We start from the raw sequence: 25,461 nt of genomic DNA on the forward strand, positions 1-25,461 counted from the left end.
GCTGGAAAGAGTTAACTTTTGGAAATACAGTGGTGAAATGAATGTATTTTACGTGTGAAATTAACATGAAATTTGGGGGTGAGGGGAGCAGAGGCAGAGTGCTATGGTCTGAATGTATCCACCTAAAATTCGTGTTGAATCTGGACCTCCAAAGGTAATGGTGTTAGGAAGTGGAACCTTCTGGAGGTGATAAGGCCATGAAGGCTCATGAGATTAATACTCTTATAAGAGATTCCAGAATGAGAAGCCTGCAGGCTACAACACAGAAGGCAGCCTTCATCAGAACCTGACCATGCTGGAACCTTGATCTTGGACTTGCACGTCTAGAACTGTGAAAAATAAATTTCTGTTTATAAGCTACCCAGTCTCTGGCCTTTTGTTATAGTAGCCTGAACCAAAACACTCACTCACTGTCTTGATTACCATAGCTTTATAGTAAGTATAGTGGTACCTCAGTTTTCTAATGTAATCTCTTCTGAAAGACCCTTCGAGTTCTGAAACATTTGAAAACTGATGGATCAACAGCTGACAGCTAGGCCTCAGGATCTTGCACTCAGCAGAAGCCGTCTGGCATGTTTGGCTTCCGAGGCATGTTCTAAAACCGAAGCATTTCCAGGTTTACGGTGTTCGTAAACTGAAATGATCATCAACGGAGACATTCGAAAACTGAGGTACCACTGTATTGAAGTTGCATCGTGTCAGTGCTCAGATTGTTCTTCCCCAATATTGTATTGCCTATTCTGTGTCTGTTGCCTTTTCATATAAACTTTCAGGTGAGTTTTTGATATCCACATAATAACTGGCTGGGATTTTGATTTGGAATGCATTGAATATATAGATCAAGTTAGGAAGAACTGACATATTGAGACTTCCTATCCATGTATATGGAATCTCTCTCCATTTATTTCCACCTGTGATTTATTTTTTCAGGGTTTTGTAGGCTTCTTCACATAGCTCATGTACATATTTTGTTAAATTTTATCTAAGTATTTCATTTTGGGGGTGCTAATGTAAATGGTGTTATGTTTTTAATTTCATATTTCAATTGCTAGTATATACGAAAGCAATTGACTTGTATCTTGCAACCTTGCAACTATTTGTTGTCATTGTTGTTGTTTGTAATTGTCTACATAGACAATCATTTTATCTATATACCTTTTACTTCTTTTTCTTATTTTATTAACTAGGATTTCCATTGCAGTGTGAAATGGGAGTGGTGAGAGAAGACATCTTCACTTTGTTACTGATCTTAGGGGGGAAAGCATTCTATCTTTCACTATTAAGTGTAATATTAGCTGTATGTTTTTTGTTCTTTATCTAGTTGTGGAAGTTTCCTTCTATCCCTAGTTAACTGAGAGTTTTTATTGTAATTGGGTATTAGATTTCTCAATTGCTTTTTCTGCATCTATTGGTATAATCATATGTTTTTTTCCCTTTAGCCTATTAATGTGATGGATAACATGAATTGATTTTTGAAAGCTTAATCAACCTTGCATACCTACAATAAGTCTCATTTGGTTGTGGGATTTATAAAAGTTTGTATTCTATTTGCTAATATTTTGTTCTGGACTTTTGCATTTATAGTCATAAGAGATATTCCATCTGTACTTTTCCTTTATTATAATGCCTTTGTGTGGTTTGGGTATAAGAGTAATGCTTGCCTTGTAGAATGAGTTAGAAAATATTCCCTTTCCTTCTATTTTCTGGAAGATTCTGTAGAAAGTGATATAATTTCTTCCTTGAATATTAGTAGGATTTACCAGTGAACAAATCTGGGCCTGGTGCTTTCTGTTTTGGCAGGTTATTAATTATTGATTTAATTTGTTTAATAGATACCAACCTATTTAGATTTTCTATTTCTTTTTTGTGTGTGAATTTTGATAGAATGTGTCTTTGGAGGAATTGGTCCATTTTATCCAGGTTGTTCAATTTATAGGCATAGAGGTCTTCATAATATCCCTTTATTTTCCTTTCACTGTGCATGGGATCAATAGTGAATGTCACGCTTTCATTTCTGATATTTATCATTTGTTTCTTCTCTTTTTCTTTCTTAATTATACTGGCTAAAGGTTTATCAATTTTCTTGATGTTTTCAAAGAATCATCTTTTAGTTTTATCGATTTTCTTTATTGATTTATTGTTTTCAGTTTCATGGATATCTGCTCTATTTTTTCTTTCTTTACTTCTGCTTTCTTTGGGTTTTATTTGTTTTTTTTTTGTACTTTCGTAAGGTGGAAGTTTAGAGTACTGATTTTAGCTCTTCCTACTTGTCTAATATATGTACTCAATGCTATAAATTCCCCTCTGAGAATTTCTTTTATTGTGAATTTGTGAATTTTTATAAGTTGTATATTTATTTTGTTTTGGTTTGAAATATTTTAAAATTTCTCTTGAGTTTTCTATTTTTGACTCATGTTATTTATAAGTGTGTTGTGTAATCTCCAAGTATTTTGGTTGTTTTTTTTTATATCTCACTGTTATTGCTTTCTAGTTTAATTTCATTGTAATCTGAGAGCAGATTTTGCATGACTTCTATTTTTTAAATTTGTTAAGGGGTGTTTTATGGCCCAGAATGTGGTCTACCTTGGTTAAATGTTTCGTATGGACTTGAGATGAGTGTGTATACTGCTGTGTTGGATAAAGTAGTCTATCAATGTCAATTAGATCCAGGTTATTGACAGTCCAATTAAATTCAATTATATCTTTTATGATTTTCTGCCTGTTGGATCTGTCAGTTACTGATAGAGGGGTGCTGAAGTCTCCAGCAATAATAGCTGATTCATGTCCTTGCAGTTCTACCAGTTTTTGTCTCACGTATTTTGATGCTTTGTTGTTGATTGTTGTCTTCTTGAAGAATTAATCCTTTTATGTAATGGCTTTCTTTATCCCTGATAATTTTTCTTTATCTAAGTCTGCTCTGTTTGAAATAAATAGAGCTACTCCTGCTTTGTTTTGATTAGTGCTAGCATGGCATATCTTTGTCTATTCCTTTTATTTTTAATCTATAAATATCTTTTTATTTATTTATTTATTTATTTATTTATTTATTTATTTATTTATTTATTTTTAAATATATCTTTATTGATCTCAGAGAGAGGAAAGGAGAGGGGGAGAGAGAGATAGAAACATCAATGATGAGAGAGTCATTGATTGGCTGCAGCCCGCAACCCGGGCATGTGCCCTGACCGGGAATTGAACCCTGATCACCTGGATCCTAGGTCGACACTCAACCACTGAGCCACGCCCGGCCGGGCAATAAGTATCTTTATATTTAAAGTGGATTTCTTGTAGACAATGTCTTGCATTGATTCTTGTTTTTTTAATACACTCTGATAGTGTCTTTTAATCAGTATGTTTATATCATTGATATTTCAAATGATTATTGACATAGTTGGATTCAAATCTACCATATCTTTTATTATTTTCAATTCATTGTCCTTATTCTTTATTTCTCTTTTTCTCTTCTACTCTCTTTCTACCCTCTCTTGGTTTAATTGGATATTTTGTACAATTCCATTTTTCTTCTTTTGTCAGCATATCAGTTATACTTTTTTGTGAAACTTTTTTTTTTACCAATTACCCTTGTATTTGCAACATACATTTAGAAATTATCCAAGTCCTCTTTTAGATATCACTTATACCACTACACAAGTGGTAATATTATAACAGAATATTCCTAATTCTTATCTTTAATCTGTTATAACATTGTCATTCATTTTCCTTATATATAAGCTATAATCACTGAATGCATTTTTGCTGTTATTTTGAACTTTTACCTATTAGATCAATTAAGAATAGAGAATCAAAAGGTTTTATTTACCATCATTTATTCCTTTTCTTATACTCCTTTTCTTCATGTAGATCTGAGTTATTGACCTATAGCTTCCTCTATGAAGAACTTCTTCTAACATCTTTTGCAAGGCAGGTCTACTGGTGACAAATTTCCTCAATGTTTGTTTAAATGAGAAAATATTTCTCCTTTACAGTTTTAAAAATTTATCTTTATTGTTGAAAGCATTACAAATGTCTCCTTTTTTCCCCCTCATTGACCCCTTCTACCCCACATCTCTTACCCTTTGAGGCAGCATGGAGGGACCTGGAGAGCATTATGCTAAGCAAAATAAGCCAGTCAGAGAAAGACACGTATCACATGATCTCACTTATATGTGGAATATAATGGACAAAATAAACTGATGAACAAAATAGATCCAGAGACATAGAAACGTGGAACAGACTGATGAATCTCAGAGGGAAGGCAGGGGTGGATGGATGGGGAGAGATTAACCTAAGAACTTATATGCATAACCCAAGGACACAGACAATAATGTGGTAAAGGGCTGGCATGGGAGGTGGGTGAACCCGAAACACCAAGCAGGAATAATATTTGCACCCCTATGTTCATAGCAGTGCAATTTACAATGGCTAAAATCTGGAAACAGCCCAAGTGCCCATCAGTAGATGAGTGGATAAGAAAGCTCTGGGACATTTAGCTGCATAGAATAGTATGCAGCTATAAAAAAAGAAGAATTTTTACTTTTGAAAGATAATTTCACTGGGTGGAGAACTCAGGCTGACCTTTTCTTTTAACACTTTGCATATTTTACCCTACTCTCTTCTTGCTTGTGTGGTTTCTGAAGAGAAGTATGATGTAATTCTTACCCTTGATTCTCCTTTGGTAAGGTGTTTTTCCTTCTGGCTTTTATCAAGATTTTTTCTTTGTTTTTGATATTTAGTTTAAATATGATATACCTAGGTGTAGATGTTTTGGTATGTATTCTGCTTGGGGTTTTTTGAGCTTCCTGGATCTATGGGGGTTTTTTTGTTGTTGTTTATTATTAGTTTGGGGAAATTCTCACTCATTATTCCTGCAGATATTTCTGCTTTTCTATTTCTTCTCCTTCTGGTATGCCCATTACATGTATGCTATACTTTTTTTTTTTTTTTTATTGTCCCAGGGTTCTTGGATATTCTGTTATTCATTCTTTTTTCTCGTTTCATTTTAGTTTCGGAAGTTTCTATTGACATTTCTTCAAACTTACTGATTATTTTCTCAGCTGTGTCTAGTCCAGATAAGGCAAGCTGGTCTGTAGTCAATATATCTTTATTGACTTCAGAGAGAGGAAGGGAGAGGGAGAGAGAGAAAGAAACATCAATGATGAGAGAGTCATTGATTGGCTGCCTCCTGCAGGCCCCCTACTGGGGATCGAGCCCACAACCTGGGCATGTGCCCTGACCGGGAATCAAACCCCAATTGCCTGGATCCCAGGTTGATGCTCAACCGCTGAGCCACATCCAGCCGGGCTGGAATTCATCTCTGTTATGGTGGTTTTTTTTGGTTTTAGAATTTCATTTTGGTTCTTTCTTGCAGCTTCTATCTCTCTGCTTATATCATCCATCTCCTCTTTTATGTTTCCTACATTATCCATTATAGACCTTAGCGTAATATTCATAGAAATTCCCAGTCTGATAATTCCAACATCTCTGTCATATTTGCGCCTGGCTCTGAGGTTTGCTATGTCTCTTCAAATTGTGTTTGTTTGTTTGTTTTGTTTTCTTTTGTTTTGTTTTTTAGTATCTTTTTTTTTTATTATTGATTTCAGAGAGAAGAATGGAGAGGGAGAGAGAGATAGAATCATCATTGATAAGAGAGTCATTGATTGGCTGTCTCCTGCAAACCTGTACTGGGGATTGAGCCCGCAACCAGCGCATGTGCCCTGACTGGGAATTGAACCGTGACCTCCTGGTTCATAGGTCGACACTTAACCACTGAGCCATGCCAGCCAGCTGTTTGTTAGTATCTCTTAAAAAGTATCTGTTTTTTAGTATCTTGCAATTTTTTGTTGCAAGCGAAATGTGATGTAATGTGTAGAGGGAACTGAGGTAAACATACCTTTAGTGTGATGTTTTGTTTATCTGGCTAGGGTTTAGTATGTGTTGTTTGCTGTATTTATAGGTCAGAGGCCGAACTTACTTCTGGTGTCCTTGTTTTTATTTCCCCTGTTGTCTTTGGTTTTCCTTAGGGACTTCTTAAATATTATCTGAGAAACATAGTTATTTAGTCATATTTCCATGTCATTATCCAGGAGACCTGTTGATGTGATGGTAAGATGTCAGGAGAGGGGTAGCATTCTACAGTCCTATAATTACATCTTTTAGTGAGCTTGTGCCCCTCGCTTTTGATCTTCACAGGTGTTTGTCAGTTTTATTTTGGTTTTCCCACTTAGAAGAGATAAGGCAAGCTGGTCTGTACTTATGAATTTCCCTTTTCCTAAGTCAGTTAAGCTCTGGTAAAACTCCAGTACATGAGAATCTGGTAAAGTAGTTTCTCTTGAGGGTGGGTTTTGTTAAGAAGAATGAAATACTCTTTGCATAATTTTTAAAAGGCTACTTTTTGTGATTGGTGTTTCGGGTTTCTTAAGATATATTCCTAGAAGTGGGATCACTGGGTCAAATGGTGGGTCAATTTTTAATTTTTTGAGGAAACTCCATACTGCTTTCCATAGTGGTTGTACCAGTCTGCATTCCCACCAGCAGTGTACTAGGGTTCCCAATCTCACTTATATGTGGAATGTAATAAACAAAACAAACTGATGAACAAACTTGATCCAGAGACATAGAAGCATGGAACAGACTGAGGGATCTCAAAGGGAAGGTGGGGATAGTGGTGTGGGCGGGGAGAGATTAATCAAAGAACTTATATGTTTATAAGCATAACCCATGAACACAGACATTGGTCTGGGGAAGGCCTGAGGGTGGAATGGATGCGGGGTGGAGGGGATCAATGGGAGTAAAAAGAGGACATCTGTAATATTTTCAACAATAAAGATATAGAGACTAAAAACAATAATAAGTAAACATAAAAACATTTTTAAAAGGCTACTTTTCCTCTCTTCCTCTCAAAAGCACAGAAACATGAAGGATTTTTTTTTCAGATCCTCATTGTGAGAACCTTATAGGGCTCCTGGAGGTAAAAGTCACAAAAGTGTGGGGTTCCCTCCTAGGACTGGGTCCCTGTAGAATTTTTCACTCTCAAACTTGTCCACACCAAGCCTCTAGCAATTCATCAGTTGCAGATTAGGTTTTTCTAACCCTGTTCATGTTTTCAAGGGGTTTTTTGCTCCTGGGCCTTGAGTCTAGGAAGTTTTGATTCTCTGTATCTGCCTCTCTATCTCTTCAATTTTAGTGACAGTAGTTTGCCCTATGTATGACCTAAATCCTCTGATTGATCTAGGATGAGTTTATTTTCTGTTTGTTACACTTTTTCTTGTTGTGTGAATGGAAGAGATTATTTCCAAGCTCCTTACATGCCTGACTGAAATAAATGCAAGGGGATTTTTTTAGACATCAAATAGATTTTTGTTGTAAAGTTTCATCTCTTGAAAACTGGTTAGAATAACTGTCTTTTAATTAAGGCACTTTATTTTCCTTTTAAAGGGGTAAAAGGTTATATCTTTGGAACGTTAACTTTTTTTCTCATTTTCTTTTCTCAAATAGATCCTAAATGCCCAGGAGATGTTGACTTTCATAATAGTGACTGGGACATTAAGACAATCACCAGCTCCTTGAAATTCTACCTCAGGTATGCCTGATATGATTTGGGACTTTGCTTTTCATAGTTGATGAAAGTTGTATGGATGGAGATTGGAGTTAATGTGGTCCCAGCTTCAGGACATTGGATTGAATTGCTAAAGAAAAAGTGAGTGAAAAGGACCTCTCTTAAAGGAGAATGGGTATTAGAAAACATTTTAATTTATTTTAATTTAATTTATTTTATTATTTTATTTTATTTTAAACAATACCGATTTGTGTTTCTCTTTTTTTTTATTTTTTTATTGTTGAAAGTATTACAGATGTCTCCTTTTTTCCCCATTGACCCCTTCCATCCCACACCCACTCCCCGCCCCAGGCCTTCACCACACTGTCTGTGTCCATGGGTTATGCATATACATTCTTTGGTTAATCTCTCCCACCCACTCCCCCACCCCCACCTTCCCTCTGAGATTCCTCAGTCTATTCCATGCTTCTGTGTCACTGAATCTATTTTGTTCATCAGTTTATTATGTTTTTTAGATTCCACATATGAGTGAGATCATGTGACACACAAGTTCAGGAAGAATAGAGAAAGCATTTTTTAAATCTGGGAATTTAACCAAAGGAAGCATCAAAATAATAGAATTGTTATTGAAAACTGTCTTTTTAAGAGGAAAATTAATTTCTTTTAATTATTGTATTTTTTATTGAATTTATTAAGGTGACATTGTTTAACAAAACTATATAGGTTTCAAGCATACACTTTTATAATACATCATTCATATACTGTATTGTGTTTTTACCACCCAAAGACAAGTCTCCTTCTGTCACCATTTATCCCTCCGTTACCCTCTTCTACCTGCCTCCACCCCCCTTTCCCTCTGGTAATCATCATACTGTTGCCTGTGTCCATGAGGGGTTTTTTAGGGGAAAAATTATTTTAAAAGTCATATCCTTAAAATTTATGTTTTGCCATTGTGCAGATATTGATGTCACTATGGGCTCACTTTTAAAATTGGGATTTGCTACCATTTAAGGTTACCAACATGTTTTGGTTAATAATAACCATTTTGAAACATTAAATTGAATTTGTACAAATATAATCTGTGCATTTGTGTATGGGTTTCATATCTAATACTTTAATTGACATAATGGGAAAAAAACTATAAAATACAACCATAAAAATGTTGGAATTAAGTGAAGTGGCAACAGCAGGGAAAAAAGTTTATTCCCCAGTAAATTTTGTGGATTCACAATCATGATGAATATATTGCTCAGTTTACTGGCATAAATTTATATTATGTAAAAATATTTTTTACTTACATACTTTTAAACATATTTATTTCTTACCAATTTTTATGTTCTATAGTATCTACCATACTTTATGTGCTAAATTGTCTTCTTTTAAGTTATTGTACTTAGTCATTAAGATATATACTTAAGCTCTGGGAAATATCATTAATCCAAAATAGATTGGGTCCCAGATATTGCTGTTAAATGACCTTTTGCCGTTGCATCATCCTAGAACTTTATGTGAACATGAATACTCTTTCCAGGTGTATTTCTCTTGCATCTGCCAAATAAGGAAGGTACTGTTTTTAGAAGGTTTATTCTTTGCTAGCTAGTGTTCTACTTGCTTACACTGACAATATCATTTTTTTTTCCCTCACAATATCCCTATATAAGGTAGGTGGCACTAATACTCATTTTAGAGACGAAATTGAAGTGCACCCCCTTTCCTATTAAGTAATATCCATGGTCACAAATCATATTATTTGAACCTAAATATCTCTGACTTGTAAGGCCACTGGTATTGGAGCATCTTATTTCTTACCACCAGGGACTGTGGCTTTCTTGGAGTTATTAGGGTAATTTATTAAAGAAAGAGAACAATCTGTTATGCATATTTTCAGGACACTTGTGGTGATAAGAATAGTGGGAATAAATGATTCTGCCTGTAGCTTCCTTCAAAGGAATCAATTTTTTCAAAGTTTTATATAGCTTAAGTCCCTTCCCACATCTTTTCCAGCTCATCCCTCGAAAAACAGTGTAGCCCTTTTGAAAGATAGGAAAATTGAGCCTGAAAGTATGAGTGGATAGCACCCCCAATAAGAGATATTAATTCTTAAGACTGTTATTTATTGGCCTTTAATATGCACTAGCTAATCAACGCCCTTAAGATTTCTCAAAGATATAAGAATTTTCAGAATAGGCCTCCCCCATCTGTGTTCTAGGTATCTAACTCACCCCTTATTTCCAACATTTACAGAAAAATACTCTAAAAACTATCCCTTCTCTTCCCTGTATCTTTAACCTCTCTCATTCAACTGGCTCATTCCTCTCAGCATATAAATATGCTCTAGTAGTGCACATCTCCTTCACCCTGTGCCACCTTTCATTCATTCAATCCACCATTCACTAAATCATTCAATAAACATGTCCTGAGTGCCTACTCTAAATCTAGCTTAGTGTTAGACGGCAGACATACAGCTGTGAATGGTGTGGTCCTTGACCTTAAAAAGGTTATAGAGCAGTGAGGGATGCAGACAAAAGACAAATAATTATACAAATATAACAAACTATAATAAGTGCTCCAAAGGAGAGATACAGGATACTGTGAAGGCAAGTAATAGGGAGACCTAATTTATTCTGGTTGTTTGTTTGATCTGAGGTTTGAATTATAACTTGGAGTCAACTGTGGGAGGCTATTCCAGACAGAGAGAACTCAACATGTAAAGGCCTGAAGTAAGAAGGAGTAAGACCCTTTCGAGAAACTCCATGTACTTGTATAGGTGGGGTATTGAGTGTAGAGAGGGAGGGAAGAGATATGCAGGGGCCAGATCATACAAGACCTTATAGAACATTGTAAGAATTGGGGTCTGAGATTATCTTAAAATGAATGAGAATATACAGGTGTGGGCAAAAGTAGGTTTACAGTTGTGAGTATGCAAAACAGACTTTATTCTTGTATTATTATTTATTATTGTATTATTTTCCATACGAACAACTGTATACCTACTTTTGCCAACCCCTGTATTGAAAGTGTTAAAGAGGAGATTACATGATAAGATTTTTATTTTGGGGGGAAAAATAGAGATCATATTAGAGGGAGGCAAAATAGGTGCAGGTGGAAACCAATTAGCAGGGTATTGCTGTCATCCAGGAAAGAGACTGTGTTTCTCCTTGGACCAGGGATGGCAGTAGAAATAAGCTTACTCAAGAGATTTAGCTATCTGATTGTCTAACTACTATGCTGTATACCTGAAACTAATACAAAATAATATTGAATGTATTATTGAATAATATTATTGAATAATATTGAATATTATTGAATAATATTGAATGTATAATTTTTTTAAAAAAAAATTATAAAAAGAGATTTGGGGAGTAAAATTTGATATTAGGATAAGGGGTAGGGAAATAAAACAATAACTTCCATGTTTTGGGCCCATACAACCAAATGATGGTCATGCATTTTATGATTTGGGAAACAAGAAAATTATTAGATTTGAGATGACAAGTTAGGTTTTAGATATGTCAAATTCAGATGTCTTTGAAGAAATCAGGATAAGATGTTAAACAGGCAATTGGATATATGGGAAATATAGAGGAATGAAACTCAGCAAAGAGTTCTAGGCCTGAGATTAAAAAATTGAGAATCTTTGACAATATTAATAGGAGGCAGGAAGTTAGACAAGATTACCTAATGAAAGAGATGCTTCACCCTCTTTCAAGCTAAACTTCAGTATATGAAGTAATACACCCTCCCTACCCCTACTTAATCTCCCGGCTTACTTTTTAACCCATTGCAATATGCCTCTCTGCTCCATTGAAGCTTCTGTTGGCAAGGTCACCAGTGACTCCTTCAATGCTAAACACAATGGACAGTTGTCAGTCTTTACCTTATTTTATATCTTTGGATTATCTGAAGCTGTTAAGAAGCCCTTTTTGAAACTTTCTCCTCTTTTAGATTCTGCTATATCATTTGCTTTTGGATTTTCTCCCGCCTCTTTGACCTTTTTTTTTTTTTTAAATCCTCACCCGAGGATATTTTTTCCACTGCTTTTCAGAGAGAGTGGAAGGGAAAGAGAAACATCGATGTGAGAGAGACACATCAATTTATTGCCTCCTGTACGTGCTCTGACCCAGGCAGTGGATCAAGCCTGCAACCCACGTACATGCCCTTGGCTCGAGTTGAACTGGGGACCCTTCAGTCAGTGGGCCGATGTTCTAACCACTGAGTAAAACCAGCTAGGGCCTCTTTGACCATTTTTAGCAGTCCCATTAATTAATGAACTTTCTATCTGCTATTTCCCAGGGCTCTCCTCTCTTTTTACTGCACTGGAGCGATGGAAAATTTAGATATCCACAGGAGCCAGGACATGAAAATGAGTGTGAAGTAGACTACTTTCATATTAAACATATTGTACACGGAACCTTTATTTGTATAGCAATCCCTTTGTTTATATATAAACAACAGTATTCTTCCACAAATAACCATATGGACCCAATGTAGCTATATCTTTCAGATTTTTAATAGAGGAATAAAATATGGATTTTTATGTGAAATATTTCAATTTTTTATATTCTGATGACTGATTCAATTCCATTTCTTTTTATTTACTATTCTGGACAAATAAATTTTGGAAAGCATCATGTAGCTATTGGCTGCCAGGTAGCCATCTCTGGCAGCCATATCTGTTCTCATGGTTTTAATCACTCTCCCGGGTTCATGATTTTTATCTCTACTTCTCAGATCCAGAAGGTCACTCCATCTGTCTTTCTAAAAGACATCTCCCTCGACCGGCCAGGTGTGGCTCAGCGGTTGAGTGTTGACCTAGGATCCAGGTGATCGGGGTTCGATTCCCGGTCAGGGCACATGCCCGGGTTGCAGGCTCGATCCCCAGTCTAGGGTGTGCAGGAGGCAGCCAATCAATGACTCTCTCATCATTGATGTTTCTATCTCCCTCTCCCTCTCCTTTCCTCTCTCTGAAATCAATAAAGATATAAAAAAATAAAAATAAAAAAGACATCTCCCTCTGGCTATCCCAGTGACCCCTCTGACTTAGCATCTCTGCTACCCTCTGAATCAATTTCTATTCTACCCAGTCACCTAAACCAGATTATTCTCTCCCTCACCAACAACCCAATCATTGTATTTCTGTCTTTACTGTCTTTCAATAACTCTCCTCACCTTTTCTTTCTGTCGCTAATGCCACTATTTTTATTTAGACCTTTGTTATCTCTCACCTGGATTACTACAGTAATAACAGTGCCAAGCAGTATAGCATAGTGATTAAGAGGATGGACTCTAGGCATACTGCCTAGTTTTGCAGTTATTAGCTGTGTGGTCTTGAATTAACTATTTATCTAACTTCTCTGAACCTCAGCTTCTCATCTGTAAAATGGAGATATTAAGAATATCTACTGCCAGGTGAGTGTGGCTCAGTGGTTGAGCATCAGCCTATGAACCAGGAAGTCATGGTTCAATTCCTGGTCAGGGCACATGCCTGGGTTGCGGACTCGAACCCTAGTAGGGAGCATGCAGGACACAGCCAATCAATGACTCTCTCATCATTGATGTTTCTATCTCTCCCTTCCTCTCTCTGAAATCAATAAAGACATATTTTTTAAAAAATACATACTTTATAAGGCTGACGTGAGGATTAAATGAGTAAATGTATATAAATCACTTAGAACAATGAAGAGTCTGCTATTATTATTGTTTATTTATTTTAGTAGATTACTTTCTTTCTCTGAGCCACCAACAACTTCTCTTTATTTTATCATCACATTTGTCCTGTTGTATTACAAATTTTGTATATGACACTCTCCTCAATTAGACTATTAGCTCCTTGGAGGTGTGGACTATGCCATAATTATCTCTGGATTTTCAGTACTTGGCACAATGCCAGACACAAATATATACTAAGTTACTTTTTTTTTTTTTTTTTTTTTTTTACTAAATGAACCTATTTGAGCCTCAGTTTCCTCCTTTATTTAATGAGGATTTGAATAACTGCTACACCACACAGGATCATTGGAAGAATCAAATGAGAAGACAGATGTGAAAGCCACTAAGCAGCTATCAAACTGTAAAAACTTCATAGTAGCACTCAGAGTAGGTCCACTTGGAATTTTGCAGGATTGGTTTGTGCCTCTTCATTTTGGGGAATGAATTAAAGACCTTGATCAAGGTCTCAACCCATAATTTTACAGGTCTTCTGTTGAATTACTAGGAAAACAGGATTCCTCTGACAAAATTTCAGATGAGGAGAAAAATGTGTATAGTCACACTAAAGTGCAGGACTCAAAAACTTCAGCCTTGCTACCCAGAGAACTGGGAATCTGAGGCCTGGTTACTCCCTTCCCAAAGGAACTTACAGTTTTCATTAATTTCAGGAATCTTTCTGAACCTGTCATGACCTATAGACTACATAAAGAGCTGGTCTCTGCTGCCAGTAAGTATTTATGTTACCAGTTAATTGTGTTGTCCTTGCTTCTTAATATTTACAGCAATAAGCCTAGAAAAATGCTTGAGGGAAAGTAATTGAGTGAAAAAATAAACCAAGGCTTTTACCCACTTCCAAATGAAAGTATTCTTGCTTGCTGTCTAACTCAAATGCTGTATTATTTTTCATAAGTCACTGCTAAAGTAGGTTGGAGAAAACTGGCTAACTTGGGGATGTGACAGGTGCAAAGACTTTATTGATCCATTGTGCCTCTTCCATCCAAACAAGAACATTGGCTTACACTATCAGGGGAAAGCACAATGGTTCCATTACACCTGCTGTTTCAGGTTGTTTTCAGCACTTTACCTTTTTAAATGCTTTTCAATTATGTTGTGAGTCATTACTCCTAATCTGTTAGTGCTAGCATCACATTTTCTAGATGTTAAAACTGCAGGTGAAGGTGGAAAGGAACATGGGAAATAAGGCATATAGAATCACCCCAAAATTTGGCAACTGGAGAAGCATTAAAAATTTTGACTGAGGCTTCAACATGACACTTCTGCATTGTGCCCTGTGTGGTTTACAAGAAAAAGAGTCATGGGACTTGTCCTCATAATGAATGTTGGGGCCAGATACCTTTGATTTTTTCTCTGAGCCCTCTTAATGATTTTCTTAGGAACCCAGAGGCAGGAGCATACCTCCCAGTACCACAAAGATGATGAGTGGGCAAGGGCTTCCATCCAGAAATTTACATATGAAACGTTAGAAGTGACCTTCTGTACCCAGAATTCTATCTGCTTCTAAGACAGCCTTGTCTTCTCATATTTCACCTCTCTGTTCTAATTTCTTCATCTTTCTAGGACTATTTCTTTATTTTTATTTCTCTTTTCTTGCCTTTTGTTCTCTCTGTCTTCCTCTCTCTCTTTTTGTCTCAGTGTCTTTGTGTCTTAGTATATCTTTTTGCCATTGTGTTTTTGTGCCTGCTTATCTCTCTCTTTTCATCTCTCTGACACTCTCTGCATCTCTTATTGTTTATCTTTGCATGTGCATGTGTGTGTGAGAGTTTGCTTGATCCAATTGCCCAGAAGGCAAAACTCTCTGTTTCTGTTCTCTCTCAGAATCTGAAAACCTGGATTATCGGCTGGGAGCTATTCACTCCTTGGTATATAAGCTACCAGATAAGAACCGAGAGATGCTGGAACTTCTTATAAGGCACTTGGTCAAGTAAGTAACTTCTGGAGTTTCAGGAAAAGTTCATATTAGAGGACTGGCCCACATGGTAGCACTGCAAAGAAACTGCCTGCCATCTCTAAGTCCCAGCCCTCAACTGCTTCATCCTGGGTGTGCTGAGTTCTCTGTAAGGAAGGCGATTTTGCCTGGACCCTTGTATATATCCTCCTAGAGTCATCACACATCTCATTTGAGGGGCTGTCTCAGTTGAGGGGTAACACTAGGTAGAATGGACTGAACACAGGCTTTGCTCTCAGATAAACCTGGTTTGGAATTCCAACTCTACCACTTACTTAGCTGTAAAATGTTAGGCAAACCTCTCTTAGTCTCTGTTTGATCATCTCTGAAATAGTATTGCCTACCATACAGCAGAATTGTTGTGGGGATTTGAATGAACACAAGTAAACTGCATGGCATGTAGGAGGTTTTCAAGAAATGGGAGTTATTATTAAAATTATAGTCAACTTCTTGCTTGGGTGTGGAAGGCCAGATCAGACAGCAGCATTCCATAGAATAGGCATGGTAATGGGTGTAAGGGGCATGTGTGCCCCACTTCAGTGTTTCCTGCCCAGAGGGTTCAATGATATGAATAAAGATGAATTTAGCTGACTCATAAATGGTCAGTTGCTGCCTCTTTGGAAGCAGTATGGTGTAGCAGAAAGTACTCCATCCAAGAGTCAGCAAACCTGGATTCTAGTTTTTGTTGTGTTACTAGCTTTCTTGATGATCATGGAAGGTCACTTTCTAGGCCACTTCTGGTATATTAAAAAGTAAATAAATGAGACAACAATCTTAGAAAAATTTTGTGCATTTTAAGTGTAGTTAAAAAAATAAAGTTATCCATACACTCACAAAAATGCAATGATGATACACTTTAACCTCATTGGGAGAGGATCTCAAACACAGAGAATTCAGGCCCTTGGTAAAGGTGAGGCTCCAGGCTAAGTGGCCCTCCTGGTCTCCCTCTGTGATAAATCCTGATCACTCTGCATCACTGGACCTCACATTCCCTGTGATATAATGAAATATCTCTGAGATATGATTCAGCTCTGACATTCTACATTTTTAATGAATGTTATAGACACTAATGCAGATAAATAGGCAGAATTGACAAGAGGATGACTTTTATATTTGTTGCCAATGTTTGCAATTTGGACTATTAGAGAATATTAAGATTATATTTTCTTTTGGAAAAGTTGTTTGTAATAATCTCAGTAAAGGTACAAAAATCAGCACATATGATTTGAAGTTGCCCTGGAGGAAACACTTTGTGTTCAAGTTCCAGCGGTATCACTAATTTGTTATGTACCCTTAAGAAAGTTCCACTTACTCTCTGGGCCTCAGTTTGTTCATCTGTAACATGAGGGGACTCAACTAGATAATCTTGAAGAGTTCTTCCAGCTGATTTTTGAAGAGTCTCAATATGTGATAGCAGTCAAGGACTTAGTTGAGGATTCTCCTCTTAGCAATAGGTGAGCAACACCTTCTACCCTCCACCCAAAGATTGGCCACCTGGTCTTACTGCAAGTATCTTGGTTCTTAAAATCCCCAGAACAAAATGATCAAGAGCCAGCATGAACATACAGAACAAAGAAATAGAAAGAAAAAATGAAACACTGCTCAGGTTTACTCATATTAAGAAAAAAATGCAAATTAAAACAAAACTGAGATACCATCTCCTAAGGCTTTACTGTATTCTCTGTTGATGAGACTTTGGGGCAACAGGTATGCTAATACATTGCTGGTATTAATGCAATATAGACCTAGAGGAGGGGAATATGACAATATCTAACAAATCTGCATATTGTTACCCTTTGACACAGCAATCCCACTTCTAAGCATTTACTTTGGAGACCCCTCCAAAAAATAACATATCCACAAGATTCATCATTGCAGCATAATTTTTGGTAGCAAGAGATTGGAAACAACACAAATGTTCAATAATAGGGGACGAGTTGAGTAAATAATGGTATATTCAAACAGTGTTGTATTTTACAGTCATGAAAAAGAATGGAAAAAAATCTAAGGACTTGTTATTTGTAGTGATTTCCAGGATCTGTTACAAATTTCCAGCATGTAAAACAGACAGCAACAACAACAAAGGTGTAAAACACAGTATATAGACCAGGATATCACTATTTGGTTTCTGGTCAAGGCATATGCCTGGGTTATAAGCTTGATCCTCAGTGAGGGTTGTGCAGGAGGCAGCCAACCAATGACTCTCTCTCATTATTGATGTTTATATCTCTCTCCCTCTCCCTTCATCTCTCTGAAATCAATAAAAAACATACTTAGGAAAAAAATATGTAAACACGTATTTTCTTTTGTCAAATGAAGCACAGTAAGATAATTTAAAAAAACTAATGACTCAGAATGCTAACATATTTACCACACGACCCAGCAATTCTGCTCCTAGGTATATACTGAAGAGAAGTGACCATCAATTGAATGAAAATCTAAAATGTGATATAAACATACAGTGGAACATTATTCGTCTATAAAAAGGAATCAAGTAATGATATATGGATAAACCTTGAAAACAGTATGCTAAGTGAAAGAAGCCAGACACAAAAGGACACATATTCTATGATTCCATTTACATGAAGTGTTCACAGTAGACAAATTTATAGAGACAGAAAGTAGATTAGTGGTTGCTTAGGACTGGGACGTGGGAACATGGGAGGAAGTGGTTAGTGACACTAATGGTTATGGCTGTTTTTTGCGTGGTGGAAATGTTCTAGAATTGGATAGTAGTGATGTTTATACCACTCTGTGATATACTAAAAAACACTGAATCATACCCTTTTCCCTTTAAAATGGTGAATTTTGTGGTATGTGAAATATATCTCACTAAAGCTGTTATAAAAAAAAACTAATAAAAATGGTTACTAAAGAGGACAGGTGGTGAATAGAGTGAAAAGGATATGGATGAGAGGGAGATTCCTCTAAGCCCACCTCCTTCTGTGGTTTTGACTTTTGAGCCATATTATTGTTTAATATAACCAAAAAGTAAAATTTGATCAAAAGGAAAACATTACAAACCCTAAAACTGAACGCATAAAGCAAAGAAATTTAAATGTTTATCAAATTGATAACACAGACACATGGAGAAAAGAATTATTTCAACTAACATATCAGCAGTCTTCTGACTCATTTTTCTTTTACAACTATTTTTATGTTTTAATTTATATTTATTATTGAAAGTATTACAGATGTCCCTCTTTCCCTCCATTGATCCCCTCCATCCTGCAGCCCCCCTCCAGGCCTTCAGCACACTATTGTTTGTATCAATGGGTTATGCATATATGCATATAAGTTCTTAGGTTAATCTCTCCCCTTCCCCGCCCCCCCACCTCTGTCTTCCCTCTGAGATTCCTCAGTTTCTTCCATGCTTCTATGTCTCTGGATCTATTTTGTTCATCAGCTTATTTTGTTCATTAGATTCCATGTATGAGTAAGATCATGTGATACTTGTTTTTTTCTGACTGGCTTGTTTCTCTTAGCATAATACTCTCCAGGTCCCACCATGGTGTGTCAAAGGGTAAGAGATTATTCTTTTTGACAGCTTCATAGTATTCCATGGTGTAAATGTTCTAGAAGATACTTGATATGATTTAAATTTTCTTGAACTTGTAGAAACTTATTTTGTGTCCTGACATGTGATCTATCTTGGAGAATGTCCCATGTGTACTTGAGAACAATGTATATCCTGCATCTTTGAGATAAAATGTTCTGTAAATATCAATTAAATCCATCTGATCTAATGTGCTGTATAGAATTGCTATTTCCTTGTTGATTTTTTGTCTGGAAAATCAATCCAGTAAAGTCAGTGGGGTTTTAAACTCCCCTACTATGACTGTAGTGCTGTCAATCTTTCCCTTAAAGTATCCCAGGAGTTTGTTTTGTTTTGTTTTTAAATGTATTTACGTGCTCCTATGTTGGGTGCATATGTGTTTACCAGGGTTATATCCTCTTGTTGGATCAATCCCTTTAGTATTATGTAGTGACCTTTATTGTCTCTTGTTATGGCCTTCAGTTTGAAGTCCATTTTGTCTGATATGAGTATTGTTACCCCAGCTTTTTTTTTTTTCCATTTCCATTTGCATGTTTTTTTTTTTTTTTGCATCCCTTCCCTCTCAGCCTGTATGAGCCTTTTGTTCTGAGGTGGACCTCTTATAAACAGCATATATTTGGGTCATGTTTCCTTATTCATTCAGCTACCCTCTGTCTTTTGATTGGAACATTTTATCCATTTACATTTAAGGTTATTATTGGTAGGTACTTAATCTATAGCTATTTTAATTCTTTTTGCCTATCTTTCTCTCTCTCTTTTCTTCTTATTATTACAGCAGTCCCTTTAACATTTCTTGCAATTCTGGTTTGGTGGTGATAAACTCCTTTAGTCTTTTTTTTTTTTTTTTTGTCTGGGAAGCTCTTTATTTCACCATCTATTTTTGAATGATAGAATAGGCTTGGTTTCAGATCCTTGCTTTTCATCACCTTGATTACTTCATTCCATTCCCTTCTGGCCCATAGAATTTCTGGTGAGAAATCAGCTGACAGCTTTATGGGAGCTTCTTTGTAGGTAACACATTTCTTTTCTCTTGCTGCCTTTAAGATTGTCTCTTTGTCTTGAATTTTTGGCATTTTAATTATGATGTGTCTGGGCATGTACCTCTTTGTGTTCTTCTTGCTTAGGACTCTCTGTGCCTCCTGAACTTGTGTGACTTTTTCTTGATGAGGTTAGGGAAGTTTTCTGCCATTATTTCTTCAAACAGGTTCTACATCTTCTGGCACTCCTATTGTTACTTTTCATTGTCCCACAGCTCCCTCAGACTGTCCTCCTGTTTTTTAATTGTTTTTTCTTTTTGGATCTCTGATTGAGTGATTTTGTCCTACTCTGTCTTCTAATTCACTGATCCGATCCTCACCTTCCTCTAATCTGCTGTTTATTCCTTCCAATGTATTTTTTATTTTTATTATGTCATTGTTAATTTCCTTTATAGTTTCCATATCTTTTCTCATGTTCTTGAGCATCCTTACAATCAGTATTCTGAACTCTATATCTCGTAGATTGCTTATTTCCACCTCATTTAACTTTTCTTCTGGAGAATTCTCTTGTTCTTTCATTTGGGGCTTATTTATTGTTGCCCCACTTTGGCTGTCTGTTTGGGTTTGTTTCTATTAGGTAGATCTTCTGGGACTCCCAGTCTTTTGGATGGTCTCTGATACAGACCAATGTCAGACGTGGTTTGTGACTGGCCTTTAGTACTCTTTCTGAAGCTCTCTGCACTCCACTTCACAGATAATGTTTCCCTCTGCTGGAGCTGGGTGTATTTGGAAAGGATCAAGTTGTCCACCAAGCTCTGCTCTTCAAGCCCTGGGTCCAGAATCAGATCAGGCAAAGACTCGAAGCACCCAGAGGCTGATTGTTATTTGAAGTCTCTTAATGAGCCTCAGGATGTAGACGCAGTGGTGGGGTGAGAGGTTTTCCAGTGAGCGGGTCAATTATTCCCCCCCAGGCAAAGGCTGCCTGGATGGGTAAGATATCCTCTGAGAAAGATGGCCTCTGCAGTATGGGGGAATGACTAAGCACAGAAATCTAAATGGCTGCCCTCTGAGCTCTATCTCCAGAGCCCACAACCCTAGATTCTCCTCACACCACTCTAGTCCACTCTGCCCTCTCTCTGCCAGAGCCAAAGGTGACTGGCTGCACATTAAACTTTGTGTCTTGGCCCTTCAAGCGGGTGCCTGTGTTTTCAGCTGTCTCTCCCTGGCAGACAGAAACCGTGATGCTTTTCACAGCCAGATGTTATGTTGGAACCTTTCTCAGTTCTGGTGCTCTGGGCTGGGGAGCACATCTTGGGATTTAGGCCCCAGAGTTCTCAGTGGGAACCCCCACAGCTAAGATATCCCTTAGGAATTTCAGCTGCTGTGGGAGTCCAGCCAGTCCTCTTGCTCCTCCATACTTCCTACCAGTCTCTATGTGATGTCTGCTTTATGTCCTTGGTTATGAGGGTGCTCTCTAGCTAGTCTTCAGTTAATTATTGAGGGTGGTTTTTCTGTACGTTAGTTGTAATTCCAGTTTGGTCCTGGGAGAGTGTCAGTGTAGCTTCCACTCAATCCACCCCCATCTTTGAATCTCCTCTGACTCATTCTTAATGAGATATATTCTAAAATAGCAGTGAAAAAAATTGTAAGCATCACCAATGCATTCATTAGTACTAGTAATATTGTTATAATGTGAAACTCTTTTATGTATATATATTTCACAAGGATAAAGTAAAAAACAAATACTATTAATATTATCATAAGCCAATATATAGAATATAAGAAAAAAAGATAAAAATACAAAATTCAAGATGTAAAGAAAAAAAAATAATGCTAATGTTGAATTGAGAATGCCGTATGAATTCCCGATATTAAAACAAAACAACAAGAACTGTAAATCAATCATGAAGTGATTCTACCCAAAAAAGCAATAGATATACATAGTGCCCTGACCTTTGTTGATAAATAACATTCCCTTCTCAAAAGTACCAAAGTTTCTTAGAGAAATGACTGATGCCAGCTATGGGACAAGGTTGGATAAAGTGTACTTTTGTAAGCAAAGAACAGTACGAGCACTAATAAGTGCATCATATCACAAGGACACAGAGACCTGCTTGAAAAGGGTGGCACTCACTGCATCTGGGGGCTGCTTGGACATAAAATATAATAAATATTGTATGTGATTATAACTCTTTGAATAAATAAAATCTATGTGAAGTAGGGAGAATTAGGAAAGCTCTTTATTAAAGAAGAAAGCCAGCTAATAAATGTGGGAGGAATGATAGAATTAGAAAAACTATTGCTTTGCAACTTCAGTGCCCTAGCTGTTTCAGGCATGGATCAAAACCATTGGGTAAAAGATTGTTCAGGAACAAGATATTCACATAGTTTTAATGTATTACCCATAGATTACTTACTAATTACAAATGGAAAAATGTATCTTTACAGTGAAGCTATCTGGCAAACACCACTTTAATTAATTGATCAGTTAGCATCACTGAGCTGCCATCTTTCATCTCTTTGTGTGTGAGCTTATTCTCAGCCAATTCTGCCCAAGACCCACTGCGTGCCAACCCTAGTTCCCCTTGCTGCCCCATTTCCTCTCCAACAAGAGGTAAGAAATTATCCTGAACCAGGAAAAGCTCGCCAAACCACAGGTACAAATGTGCATTGGTGGGAAAGGAACCTCTCCTAGAAAGAAGATGATTCACAGAACAGCTACAGCACATGATAGAAACTTCAGTTCTCCTTAAAGAAGTTAGGGGTAAACAATATTTCTGGTATTGAAGAGGTAAATATGTTCACAAACCAAGGAACAGTGTCCCCCTTTACCAGCCCTAATGTTCAGGCATCTCTGGCAGCAAACACTTTCACCATTAAAGATCATGCCTAGACACAGCAGCTGACAGAAGTTCTGGTACCCAGCATCTCAGACCAGCATGGGACAGAGTCTGACTAGTTTAAGAAGGCTGGCTGAAGCTCTGCCCAAACAATCTGTGGATGAAAAAGCACCATTTGCTATTGGAGAAGATAATGATGATGAAGTTCCAGATCTTGTAGAGAATTTTGGTGAGGCTTCCAAGAATGAAGCAAACTGAATTCAGTCAACTTCTGAAGAAGTTTAACTTGAAGAAGTTACTGGGAGCTGCTATTTTATGTTGACTGCTTTTTCACATTTTGTTTATGGATCTGATAAAATCTAGATCTCTAATTTTTTTTAATTCCAAACCCTTTGGGCACTGCAGCTCTCTTCAGTTTTGGCTTATACACAAATCATTCTTTGCAGCTAATTATGCTGGAGAATCCTGGGAATAAAGTTTGAAACAACACAAAAGTTAGCATTGCTAATAATAGTACAAAATGACCTTACGTGCCTCCTCCTGGGATACAGTAAGAATACACAACATAAACTGAAATATGTTTGCCAAAAATGTTTACCCCAAATCAAATTACCTTTCCAGTTTACACAAAATACAGGACATAGAAAAATACGGAACGTTTGATATTCTATAAGACACTGGTTTGGACTTTTCAAAAAAGTCAGTGTCGAATGTCTACAATTTGCACACCATTAGTTAAGTAATATAGGAAGAGAAAATATAAATAAGGGAGAATGACTGCCCTTGAACTTAAAAATAATATTGATGGTTTTCTGATATTAGGCTACTATTACTATGGAGTAAGTATTGTGGTAGATACTTTACATTATTATCTCATTTAATCCAAACAACCCTTAGAATTAAGTATAATTATTACCCCCATTTTTCAGATAAAGAATATCATATCATAACTATGTGACAGGTGGTTATTAGACTTACTAGGGTGATCATTTTACAAGGTATATAAATGTCTAATCACTATATTGTACACATGAAACTAATGTAATATTGTATGTCAACTATAATAAAAATAAATGTAAAAAATAAGAAAAAAAAGTCAATATCCTGGAACAAGAAATAGGGGCACTGTTCTACATTCTGAGACTAAAGAAACAGAATCAAATGCAGTACGTGAATTTGATTGGATCTAGATTTGAAAAACTCAACTGTAAAATAACTTTTTGCATGGCATTTGAGAAAATTTGTATATGGAGTAGACATTAGATGATAAGGAACTATTGTAAATTTTAGATGTGAAGTGTTATTGTGGTTTTGTAGGCCAGTGTATTTGTTCTTTGGAGATGAATGCTGAGGTATTTAAGGTTGAAGCAATTTACTTTTAGCCCAGCCCACGTGGCTCAGTGGTTATCAACCTATGAACAGGGAGGTCATGGTTCAATGCCTGGTCAGGGCACATGCTGGTTGGGATTGCAGGCTTAGTCCCCAGTGGAAGGCGTGAAGGAGGCAACCAATCAGTGATGTTTCTTTCTCATCCATATTTCTATCTCTCCCTTCCTCTCTCTGAAATCAATGAAAACATAAGTAAATAAATAAATAAATAGTTCAGAAATATATATACAGAAAGAAAAAAATGTTGATTCTTGAATCCAGATCTAGACAGTATGATTGTTCATAATGCCCATTCTTTCAAACATTTTGTATGTTTGAAAACCTTTAAAATCAAAAGTTCTAGGGAGAGTGCAAATAAAAGTAGGCTTAATTCCAATAGGGAAATTTACACAGAAGAAAATCCACGTACTTTTTTAAAAATTTATTTTTATAGATTTCAGAGAGAGGAAGTGAGAGGGAGAGAGAGATAGAAATATCAATGATGAAAGAGCAATTGATGAACAAATTTTTCTGTGAACAGAAACTTGTTGTTGAACAAGTTTCAGTTTTTGACCTGACAACCCTTTCATGCTGATACTGCAAAAAGCATCTCTCTGGCCACAAACGAAGGAGTGAAGTCGCCTGTATGAGTCAGTTTACCTCTAACATCTCAGGAAACTGTGCTGTGAATATTTGTGTGTGTAGTGTTTTGTTTTTTGCTTTTTGCTTTTGTTGTTGGTGAAATGAATGATTAGCACAATTTTAAAACATAAAGAGGCCATCAAGAGTGCTGATGTTGCCCTGGCAGGTTTGGCTTAGTGGTTAGAGTGTCAGCCCATGATGGAAGGGTTGCGGGTTGGATTCTCAGTCAAGGGCATGTACCTCGGTTGCAGGTTCGCAACCCTGCCTGGTCAGGGTATGTGAAGGAGGCAACCAATTGATGTGTCTCTCTCACATCGGTGTTTATCTCTTTCTGTCTCTTGCCCCCTCCTCCCTCTCCTCTATGCTCTGGGAAAAAAAAAAAAAAAATCAGTGGAAAAAATATACTCGGGTGAGAATTAAAAAAAAACACAACTTAAAAAGGTGATAATGTGTGAAAGAATCAATGATCACAGACAGTTGAAGAGGTAGAAAAACTTGTTGATTTGGATAAATGAAAAGCTGTTAGCCAGTAACAGCAAGCGAAGAAGCCACCTGCTGATCTGAAAGACAATCCTGGAAAATGCTGAAAGTGATTTGTTTAAAGCTAGTAGGTGGTTCAATAAATTTTAGAAAAGAAGTGTTTGTTTATAGATTAAGGAGTACATTAGACATGTAATGTATATAAGGTAGATTAAAATGGAATCATTTGAGGGGGGTCTAGAATGAATTAATTCAATTTACATTATTTATAATGGGGGGAAAATGATTCGTTTTTCGAACAAATCACTTCTCAAACAGCCTTCTGGAACCAATTAAGTTCAAGAACTGAGGTTCCACTGTACACAATA

General features: G+C 36.6%; 1 protein-coding gene and 1 pseudogene across 2 annotated transcripts in view; both read left to right on the forward strand.

The window, feature by feature from the left end:
* Positions 1 to 25,461, forward strand: part of OPHN1 (oligophrenin 1) — a 507,400-nt gene that overhangs the window by 384,609 nt on the left and 97,330 nt on the right. For both annotated transcript variants that reach the window (XM_016203882.2, XM_016203883.2), the window contains 3 exons: positions 7,495 to 7,579; positions 13,933 to 13,991; positions 15,101 to 15,206. In XM_016203882.2, the coding sequence (XP_016059368.1) occupies positions 7,495 to 7,579; positions 13,933 to 13,991; positions 15,101 to 15,206 (250 nt within the window). The remainder of the gene's footprint in view (positions 1 to 7,494; positions 7,580 to 13,932; positions 13,992 to 15,100; positions 15,207 to 25,461) is intronic.
* On the forward strand, positions 22,561 to 22,861 carry LOC107530208 (transcription factor BTF3 pseudogene; annotated as a pseudogene).

The sequence above is a fragment of the Miniopterus natalensis genome, chromosome X (assembly GCF_054644295.1).
Source record: "Miniopterus natalensis isolate mMinNat1 chromosome X, mMinNat1.hap1, whole genome shotgun sequence".
Lineage (NCBI taxonomy): Eukaryota > Metazoa > Chordata > Mammalia > Chiroptera > Miniopteridae > Miniopterus > Miniopterus natalensis.